Source organism: Nicotiana tomentosiformis, chromosome 8, assembly GCF_000390325.3.
Source record: "Nicotiana tomentosiformis chromosome 8, ASM39032v3, whole genome shotgun sequence".
Classification (NCBI taxonomy): domain Eukaryota; kingdom Viridiplantae; phylum Streptophyta; class Magnoliopsida; order Solanales; family Solanaceae; genus Nicotiana; species Nicotiana tomentosiformis.
The window spans coordinates 4,126,228-4,136,943 of NC_090819.1; the positions used below are offsets into that span (position 1 = coordinate 4,126,228).

The 10,716-nt window shown below is 33.1% G+C and overlaps 2 protein-coding genes across 2 annotated transcripts in view; one reads left to right on the plus strand and one right to left on the minus strand.

The window, feature by feature from the left end:
* LOC104116999 (protein DETOXIFICATION 19-like) overlaps positions 1-9,716 on the plus strand; it is a 169,305-nt gene extending 159,589 nt beyond the window's left edge. Inside the window, exon 8 of the transcript XR_011410169.1 lies at positions 9,601-9,716. The gene's annotated coding sequence lies outside the window, so the exon portion shown is untranslated. The remainder of the gene's footprint in view (positions 1-9,600) is intronic.
* LOC138897002 (uncharacterized mitochondrial protein AtMg00820-like) lies at positions 7,744-8,406 on the minus strand. The gene is made up of 2 exons (XM_070182953.1): positions 8,295-8,406; positions 7,744-8,228 (listed from the first exon to the last, which is right to left on the minus strand). The coding sequence occupies exons 1-2, from the start codon at positions 8,404-8,406 to the stop codon at positions 7,744-7,746; spliced, it is 597 nt and encodes a 198-aa protein (XP_070039054.1).
* Positions 9,717-10,716: the final 1,000 nt, after the last annotated feature.

The window sequence follows — 10,716 nt, forward strand, 5'->3', positions numbered from 1 at the left end:
AGGAAAGTAGTATACTTTTAAGTAGATGGAGTGATCAAGTGGCCCTTATTGCCCCAACATACGTCTAATGGCGTAGAGTAATATGTCGGTATGAACATGGAATTCCTTATTCCAATCCGAAAATCGAAGGATTGAGGCTAACAACAAATATTCATCTGCATACTTAAAGGCTTAGTCCTATTTCAGTGCCCCAGTATAAGCTCATTACTAACCTGAGTTAGGTACGAAAAACTTTACAGCGTTGGATTATATTTGTGGTGATCGTTTTCTTTAATACCTAAGGTGTACTTGAGCATGATTGATATAATGAGAAGGCAATGTTGTATCAAAAAGTAAGTAACGTTTGATATAGTTGAGATCACATTGAAGAAGTTGTCTTTCAAAATTAACATTAATTAAGTAAAAGAAAATAGCTAGAATTGTGAACTACCAGCTAATGATTAAATATTTCCTCCTCCACCGTTTAAAGGTGTCAATAGGTTTAGAAAACTAACATATTTTTGCCCCTTATTATGCTTTTCTAAGATACCACTGATTTTTACATTCTTTCATCTGTATATAGAGAATCAAAATAAAAGGGGATTAATATAATCCTACCTATTCTTCTCCTCTCGGCAGTAACGACGGATCCATTGAGTTCGATTCAAATTGGATATATTGATTTTCATTTTATATGCATGCAAGATGTATCAGGGGTAATGCTTTACTTTTGCCCAATAGACCCCCCTATTGGTATTTTTCATTGCCAATATCCCATTTATCATTGATGACTCCAAGGCTATATTGTGAGTCGGGGGCCAAAGCTCCGACAGGATCTTGAGCTCGAATAAATCTTTCGATGAGGAGTTTGAAGGGCCTAGAAAAAAAAAATTACTATTAGAAATTCGGCAAAAATCGTCCGCGTCTCGGTCGGTTGGCCGGTTTTTTTTCAAAATATATATATATATTTTTTTTTTACGAAACCGACCAACTTCGGTCTGTTTTATTTTTGGCAAAAAAAATGCAGGAAACTATTTTGGCATCCCGCGAAATTTATTTTTTAAGAAAACTAACCAACTTTGGTCGATTTTTCATGTAAAATAAATTAAAATTAAAATTCAAAAAATCGACCGAAATCGATCGGTCAATTTAAAAAAAGCAACTGATTTAAAAAATGCAACTAAAGAGTACAAATAAAATAAAATAAAGTCTTAAACCCAAATGTACCAATGGTCTAGTAGTAGAATAGTATTCTGCCACGGTACAGACCCCGATTCGATTCTCAGACGGTGTATTTTTTAATTACATAATTAAAATACTGACCGAATTTGGTTGGTTTTTTCGGCATATTTTTCTGTTTTGGTCGTTTGTGAAATTTAATTAACCTACTGAGATCGGTTGGAAATTACGATCGACTTTGGTCGCTATTTATTACCGACTAGCCTTATTTTGACGGATTAAAGTCGATTGAAAATCAGTCGGTTTTTTCAGTTTTCCGACCGATTTCAGTCAGTATTCCTGAACGATTTTTCATAGTTTTCTAGTAGTGATTTTTTTTTCTTTACGGCCGTATCTACTATGATAAGAAAGCACTCTTAGTTGGCAAAATCATAGACCAAAGAAAAATTGGAATTTTCGTCGTGATTTCTGCAAGATGAAGGGACATACTAAGGAGACATGTTATAAAGTAGTAGGGTATCCTACTGATTTCAAGTACAAGAAAAGAGGACTAGGAGCCAATGCTAATACTGCTTACAATATGAATGCTGAGAATTACAACCATAATATTGTAGGGTCTAATGCATGAAGGATTGAAGCAACACACAAGGGACATATGAGTGAGCTTCCTAGGCCACCACAGTTCACAACTGATCAATACAATCAGATCATGATGATGTTGAACAAAGATGTTCTACAGAACACAATGGCTAACATGGCAGGTATGATGCAATCATTTAAGGCCAATACAGCTAGAAAAGAATGGATCATAGACACTGGGGTAACTAACCATATGATATCAGACTTAAGCATGTTACAAAATATTAAAAGACTTGAATCCCGAAGCTGTAGGAAGGTGTATATGCCTAATGGTCAAGTGAATTTGGTATCACATATAGGTGATTGCATAATTTCTAAGGGACAAGTAGTGAAGAGTGTGCTATTTGTGCCATATCAGTCTCTAAAGTAACTAGAGACCTTCATCGCTCAGTTACCTTTGAAAAAAATTATCATAATTTATAAATTTATTGTATAAAATAACCTCAATCAAGTAACAAAAAATATACTGTAACACTTTTTTTATTCTAATTATTTATATAAATTATATAATATATAATAGTAACAATAATAATAAGAATTTAAAATAAATTTGGGGCCTTCAAAATTTGGGGGCCTAAGGCAATGGTCTCACTGCCCAAAGCCTTAGAGCCGCCCCTGCTATTTAGAAACTACATAAAAATATTATAATGCACAAGTGTTAATAATTCAAAATATTTAAAAAGTATTTGCACAAAAATATGTTCAAAGAAAATCTTGTTTGACTACCCAAATAATAAATAATAGGTTCATATAAATTGAAACATTGGGAATACTAGCACATTACTCTTCTTACATATTTCTTTTCTGGAATAGTACATTACTCTTACGATTAAGTTTTGGGTAACCAAAATATCTAAGTTTGATTAATAAAATTAATTAATGTAAACAAATATTTGATTAAACATGTGAAATAATCTAAATCAAATAGGTCTTCAGCGTAGGTATAAACAGTATTAAGTGTTTTCCTATTAAACAAAAAAAAACATAAAACACATAATACCTGAACGTGAAATATGGTAGATATGAAGCCTAAAGAGCAAGTTAATAGTAAAAAATTTAAAAAGGTAGGTCGCCGAAATAACAGGCGACCTATTAATGCAAACTTTTACCTGTTTTACTATAATTAAAAGGTTGGGAAAATGACACTCTCAAATTAATACGAGAAAAATATATATATATATATATATATATATATATATATATATATATATATATATATAGTGGCATACACATGAATTTTCTTAAGCGATGTCAATATTTGAAAAAGGAACAAATGAATAAATTATTATAACAACAAGCAGTGTCATTTTTTATATTTATACCCAATATTTTAATTTAATTATTATTTATACATACGAAATAATTCGACGAAGTGGTGTCACGTGACGCCGTTTCAAGCAAGGTGCCTACAACAATATACAAAAATATACAAATTTTATAAATTTTTGTGGCTGACGAATATAAATAATTCGGCCCGTTTGGTGGAAGTGTTTAGTTAGTTTCATCAGTTTCTTAGGAGTTGTGCTATATTCTACTAAGATGGTTCTGTTTTATATCCCAATTAGACTTAGCCATATATATTTTCTCAGAATTCACTTACAAATGATTTGCAATTTTATATTTCTTCAATGAGTATTGACTGAATTGTACCAATCCTGGCCTTTATATAGAGCTGGAACTGCTAATTATGATTAAAAAAGTTAATAAAAAATTGATTAAATAAGTTATTTTTGATAAACATAAATTAATTTATGATGAGCTAAAATGTAACCATAAAGTATAATACAGTAATTAATAATTTGACTAAACTCTTGCACGAATTCGTAGTAACTTTTAGGGTTTGTTTGTCTTGGAAACAAGTTATGCGGAAAATATAATATTGAGATTCGTAATGTAATAATTGTAAAGCAGAGATTATTTTTTATCGAAATTTGTTTATTATATTTAAAATAGGATATATAATGTATAACTTAAATTTGTATTTTATTAAAAAAATATATAAAATTTTGTTTACAATTATATTTGTGAATTATTATAGGGCATTTCTATTTCATTTAACTCGGTTAACATAAACAACATTGGGTGATCTTACCTTTTGCTCTGTCCTTGTGGAGATGGGGAGAAAGTAGCATATTATAGGTGGTTTCTCATGTCATGGAATATCATACTTTATACTTTGGTGCCGAGAAAGTTATATTTCAAGAAGTCATTTTCTCATGTTTCTTTGACGGGGGATTATTACTGACTTGTATCACTTGTATTTAAACACGCAATCAATACAATAAGTGTTAATTGTATTTGTTCGTTCAACGAATACAACCTGTATCAACTGTATTCAGTGGCGAAGCTAGAAATTTCACCAAGGGTGTTCAAACTTGAAAGAACTAAAATAAAATTTCCCGATAAAGGGTATTTAATATATGTTATATACCTCTAAAATCTAATATTTCGCTTATATATACTGTGTAATTTTTCGGCGAAGGATGGTCAATTGACCACACTTAGAACTATGTAGCTTCGCCCCTGACTGTATTCGTTCACGCAATTGTATTCATTCGCGCAATGAATACAACATGTATCAATTGTAACCAACGCGGAATACAAGGGCGTATAACTTGTATCGACTGTATACATAGGTTTATACAAATGATAGAACATGTGTCGACTGTATTTGTTCACGCAATGAATACGACTAAGGTGAAATACAGAAATACAGAAAAATAAAATGCTCTTGTTGAGAGTCGAACTTAAGACCTCTGCTAACTAAGCGAGCGTTCTAACCAACTAATCTATGTCAGTTCAAAATAATTAATCTCTTGTTTCATGAATTTGCTATAAAATTCAAATATAGCTATGAATAGTAAGTTTGCTGAAAGTATAGCTACATATAGTAAATACAATGTAAATGTTTGATGTGTCACATAATTTTGTGCGAAAAAATTCATCATTAAACTCTTCCATTTGCTAATACTTTTATTAATATTTAATATTTAGCTTTTCAATAAATATTTTCACTAACCAATCACATATTAAAAAATATTTTCTAAGAAAATATATTTTTAATAGAAAATATTTTTTTCGTGAAAAATGACTTCCGTCGTATCTGCTTAATTCTAGCGACTAATCAATTTTGAGGAAGCAATGCCATAGGTTCTTGCATTTCAAATATATTTGAATTAAGATAACGTACTCGCCACAAAAACAAAACAAAAAACGAGCAATTGGCAGAGTTTTATTTAATTTGTTCACAACTAATTAGAGCTACTTGAAAAACTCATCTATTAATCAATTAAGATCCTACATCGAGAATGTGTACAGCTAAAAAAAATACGAATATTTTTTTAATGAAGTGAACTATGCATAGTTTAGAAGTATAGTCAATTAGCCAAGTTGATATTAGAAAATGTAGTGGAACGTGTAATCATCAATACTAATATGCATTTTGCGAAAATATTGGATCTAAAATCAAATAAGATCATTATTTTAATAGGGTGATGGAAAGCACAATTTAATGCAAATATCAAACTTCTTAAATTAGATCATTATTAACTTTTGGAATATCGTGACGGAGTAATGGAGTTCAAGTTGCAGATTACTTTACTTTTAAAAAAAGGAAGTCTGCGCACATGACCTAAAAATAAAAGCATTCTAAAAAAATTATAAAATAAGAAAAAATATTAGAGAGCTTATTCGCTTCAAGGAGGTCTATAAATTACGGTTTTCGAAAAGCAATGAGATGCACACAAAAAAATTCTAAAAGCGTGAAAAACTAATGGCTAACATGATGTTGCATAAGCTTGGCTTCATCCTAACTATTCTTCTCGTATCAGCAGCTGGTATCCATATATCTTTATCTCTATATTATAATTCTATCTAATTATATTCACTTTGTATGTGATTGTCTCATATTTCAAATGCATACTTTGATACATGACATTTGATGTGTGATTTGTTTTCAATATCAATTTGATTTGACGTTGATAATTATCATGGTTAATATTTCAGCGAATATTTCGTGGCTCGAAAGGACATCGGTGATGGCTACACCAAATGTCGATCATGATCTCGCTACAGTCGAAAGAAGACTACTTCCACAAACTAATAGTCTTAAAACTTGTACTAGAGCTTGTACTACCAGCGCTGATTGTAGTGATTGTTGGATTTGTTGTGTTTGCGCACAAAACTCGCCATATTATCCCATGTGTATATAGACTATATATGTGTTAATTCACTATAGGCTTGGTACGTATCGCCTTTTAATTTGTTGTATCTTTTTCTTTCGTACCCTGTAATAATGAAATAAGTGAAGTGCACGAGTTTACAAATAATAAAGTGAAGTGGACGATCGAGTTTAAAAAATGGAGAGAAATATTATCCACAACTCAAAGTGCTGGCTGAGCTAGCTGGTTATTACTAGTTTTTATTATGCATCATACTTTTACCTGTAAATCTATGGTTGATTTGGGAATCAACCCTAGACTGATGTGAGAAAGATAGAAGGAATGTAGAAGAAGAAGAGAGGAACTCTGTTATTATCAGAGAAAGAAAGAAATGTTCCAATTATATTGTTTTAGTAACTACCACTATATATAAGATGAGCTAATGACAAGCTTAACTAACTAACTATTTACAATAATGCCATCTTTATTTACATAACTCCTATTTTCACACTCCCCCTCAAGCTGGCAGGTACAAAAATATTAAGTACTCCCAGCTTGCCGGTCAATGACTCATGTTGTATTCTGGTAATCCCTTTGTCAATATGTCTGCTAATTGATCTTTTGAAGCAACATGTTCTGTTTTGACCGGTCCCATTTGTATCTTCTCCCTGATAAAATGGCAGTCTATTTCAATATGTTTAGTTATTTCATGATATACTGGGTTAGCAGCTATTTGCAAAGCTGCTTTGTTGTCACAATACAAATCAACTTGCAGTGTTACAGTTGCTCCTAATTCTTTTAACAGTCCAACCAACCAAACAGCCTCAGAGACGGCACTGGCCATAGTCCTGTATTCAGCTTCTGTTGAGCTTTCTGATACTATGTTTTGCTTCTTGGATTTCCATGAGACCAATGATTTACCATACTTGACCAAAAAACCTGATACTGATCTTCTTGTTGTAGGACATGATGCCCAGTCTGCATCACAGGACACAGAGATTTTGTCTGACTTCTCATTGCTGAACAACACTCCTAGTCCTGGTTCCCTCTTTATGTACCTAGCAACCCCCATAGCTGCATCTCAATGAGATTTTTTAGGTTGTTGAAGGAACTGACTAAGTGTTTGGATTGTATATGCTATGTCAGGTCTTGTTAGAGTCAAGTACAACAGCTTTCCTATTAATCTTTGATATTGCCCCTTATCTTCGAGCACACTATCATTTTCATTGCCTGTCAGCTTGTCATACTCTAGTATAGTCAGCTTCACATTAATTTCAAGAAGTGTCCAAGCTGGTTTGGCATCTCCCAGCCCCAACTTAGATATAATCTCCAAGGCATATTTTCTTTGATTTACCATAATACCTCTACTCGACCTGCTGAATTCCATTGTAAGAAAAAACTTTAGCTCTCCTAAGTCTTTGATCTTGAATGCTTTGTGCAAAGAATCGTTTATTACATGTATCAGTTGCTGATTATTTCCAGCACTTAGCATATCATCAACATAAACAAGAATAACCACTATATCACTTTGATGTTGTTTAATGAACAATAAATGATCAAGACTACTTTGCTTGAAAGCTGACAGCACTAGAGTTTCAGTCAATTTTAAATTCCATTGTCTGCTAGCCTGCTTCAACCCATACAGGGATTTTACAAGTCTACAAACTAGCTTAGATTTGCCAATTGTCTCCCTCTGACTTGAAAATCCCTGTGGTAGCTCCATATAAACCTCATAATCTAGATCTCCTTGCAAAAAGGCATTGTATACATCCATCTGTTGGATATGTCAGTTCTGCATAGCTGCTAATGAAAGTATTGTCCTAACAGTAGCAACTTTAACGACAGGGGAGAATGTTTCATTATAATCTAGTCCTTCCTTTTGACTATAGCCTTTGGCTACTAGTCTAGCTTTAAATCTTCCTATTTCTCCATCAGCTTTAAGCTTGATCTTGTACACCCATCGACACCTAATGGGAGTCTTCCCTGGAGGCAAACATACTAACTCCCAGGTTTTATTAGCTTGTAATGTTGCTATTTCTGTCTGCATTGCTTTTATCCACCTAGCATCCTTACATGCTTCATAAAAAGATGTAGGTTCAGATATTACTGAAAAAACCCCCAAGTAAGATTTGTGAGAGGAAGATAGTTGATCATATGAAAGATAGTTAGCCATAGAATGAGGCTTCTTAGCTGGCAAAGGCACTACATAATCTGTCAACCATAATGGTTGTTTAGTCACTCGTCCAGATCTCCTCAAAGGTGTTGAAGTATCTGATGAGTAAATAGCAGGTTATTCAAAGATCTCATCCTTATTTGCTTGTGTATGAGGTACAGTACTGTCTTGAGGAGCATTAGACTCTATATTAGTGTGGGAGGAACTAGGTGAAGCATCATGTTGCTCTTGATAGTCAACAGATAAGGCACTAGGAAGATTGACATCAGTGGGCATAATATGAGACTGTATATTTGTTCCTTATATATCATCCTCTACAGAAGCCTGGGGCTGCAATGCTTATTCTATAGAAGTAGGAATGTTAGAATCAATATCTGCAAAATAAGAAGGATGGTTAGGAAAAACACCTTCCTGGCAGGAAGTTGGCAAAACAGGCCCTTCAATATCTTTGAAAGGAAAGACTCTTTCTTTGAAAGTGATATCCCTGTTGATAAAGAACTCCCTTTTCTCCAAGTTGTACAAAAGGTATCCTTTAGTAACATTAGAATACCCCATTAACACTGCCCTAGCACTGAACTTATCATGTCTAGGTAAGACACTAGCATAGCACAAACATCCCAAAGTTCTCAGATGAAGCAGGATTGGTCTTTTCCCATGAAACAGTTCATAAGGTGATCTACCTTGTAACACAACTGAAGGTAGTCTATTGATAATATACACAGCTGCCAAAACACAATATCCCCAAAATCTCACAGAAATATACCCCTGAAATCTAATAGCCCTTTTCCACTTCAAGAATGTGTCTATGCTTCCTCTCAGCTACTCCATTCTGCTGAGGAGTGTAGACACATGTTCTTTGATGTACTATTCCCAACTCTCTTAATAGAGTAGTGAAGTTATGATTCACAAACTCACCCACATTATCTGATCTCACTGTCTTTATCATAGTACTGAATTGAGTGTGTACCATTTTAAAAAAATCTCTTAATACAATGAATACATCATTTTTGAATTTCAGCAGAAAAATCCAGGTTACACGAGAATAGTCATCAACTATTGTTAGAAAATACTTATTGCCATCAATAGTAGAAGTGTTATAAGGCCCCCAAACATCCAGATTCAGTTCAAAATTTTCAGTACTCTTACTATCACTAGAATGAAAAGGCAATCGTGTATATTTAGCTAAAGGACAAATATCACACTTATCTATTATATTTCTACAATTTTTAATAGGCAATCCAAGAATCTCTTTCATGGCTCCTCCAGAAGCATGTGCTAGCCTTCTATGCCATAGAGAAACATCAAGCCCTTTCTCCTGTGCACTTAATCCTTTACTCATTTTTTCTCGTTCATCTGCAGGTAAGAAGAGGTACAATCCATCTTTCTCTTTACCAATCCCCTTTATCCTCCCACTTGAGAGGTCCTGGAATAGGCAAAAATAAGGGCTCATTAATTAGTATATTTGACAAGAGTGGGTTGCTCTAGTGGCGAGCACTCTCCACTTCCAACCAAGAGGTTGTGAGTTCGAGTCACCCCAAGAGCAAGTTGGGGAGTTCTTGGAGGGAGGGAGCCGAGGGTCTATCGGAAACAATCTCTCTACTCCAGGGTATGGGTAAGGTCTGCGTACAAACTACCCTCCTAAAACCCCACTAGTGAAATTATACTGGGATTAAGGGCCTCCGAATATGGTTTCTCCTTATGCCCGAGATCTGTTGAGCTGCCCCTGCTAAATATGTAAAGATTATTTTTTTTTAAAAGTAAAATTTTATTTCAAAATTTTCACTAAAAATTAATTCGTTTGACACTCTACTCGAAATAGACTCACATCAGTGGTATACTAATCATTTGTTTGAGCAATTAGAAACAACTAATTCGAATGAAACCGGCGCCAATACAATTACCATATGGTATTGTTAGTATCAAGAGGATAGATAATTCACAAGTTAATTATTCATAGAAATGAAGTCCTTGCAGTAATGGTATAAAATATTCATATAACCAGCCACTTATAATAAGGCAATTATAAATAAATCTCGATGACAAAGCATCAGTTGAGATGACGTGATAAAATGATAACTAATCTACTATAATAAATTACACCACATTAATAATATAAGAAATTATTATATTATCAGTGTATGTAACTCAAATCCTTAGTAGGAGTTTGGATATAAAAAAATGTGAGTTTTGAAAAAAAAAAAGTATTAATTTTTGGGAGATAGAGTTATCAATACATTGGGTAAATTTCACAAATGATCATATAGTTATGATTTTTTCCCCACCAAAGTCGCATAATTATATTCTCTTACAAAAAAATCACAATACTTTTACCATCTAACAAAAAAATTACAACTACTGAAAAATCTAACTTTTCAATGCAACATTTTTTTCAGAAAAATTCTACTGAATCAAAGTACTAATACAACAGAAAAGTGGATACAATCATAAATTCGTGTTGCATGACCCTGAATCTCCATAAAATGAACTCAAAAGTCATGAAAAAGCAATAAATATTGGTCACCAGGCCGTTTTCTATGGACCTACAAAATTTTAGGCCAATTGGAGTCTGTCAAAAAATTTCTATAG

What these genes read in the sequence shown, in the direction of transcription:
- LOC138897002 (XM_070182953.1), bottom strand. Translation starts at nt 8,406, where the DNA reads ATGCCCACTGATGTCAATCTTCCTAGTGCCTTATCTGTTGACTATCAA. An exon ending in GTCTAATGCTCCTCAAGACA is followed by an intron (nt 8,229 to 8,294) that starts GTACTGTACCTC and finishes TTTACTCATCAG; the next exon opens with ATACTTCAACACCTTTGAGG.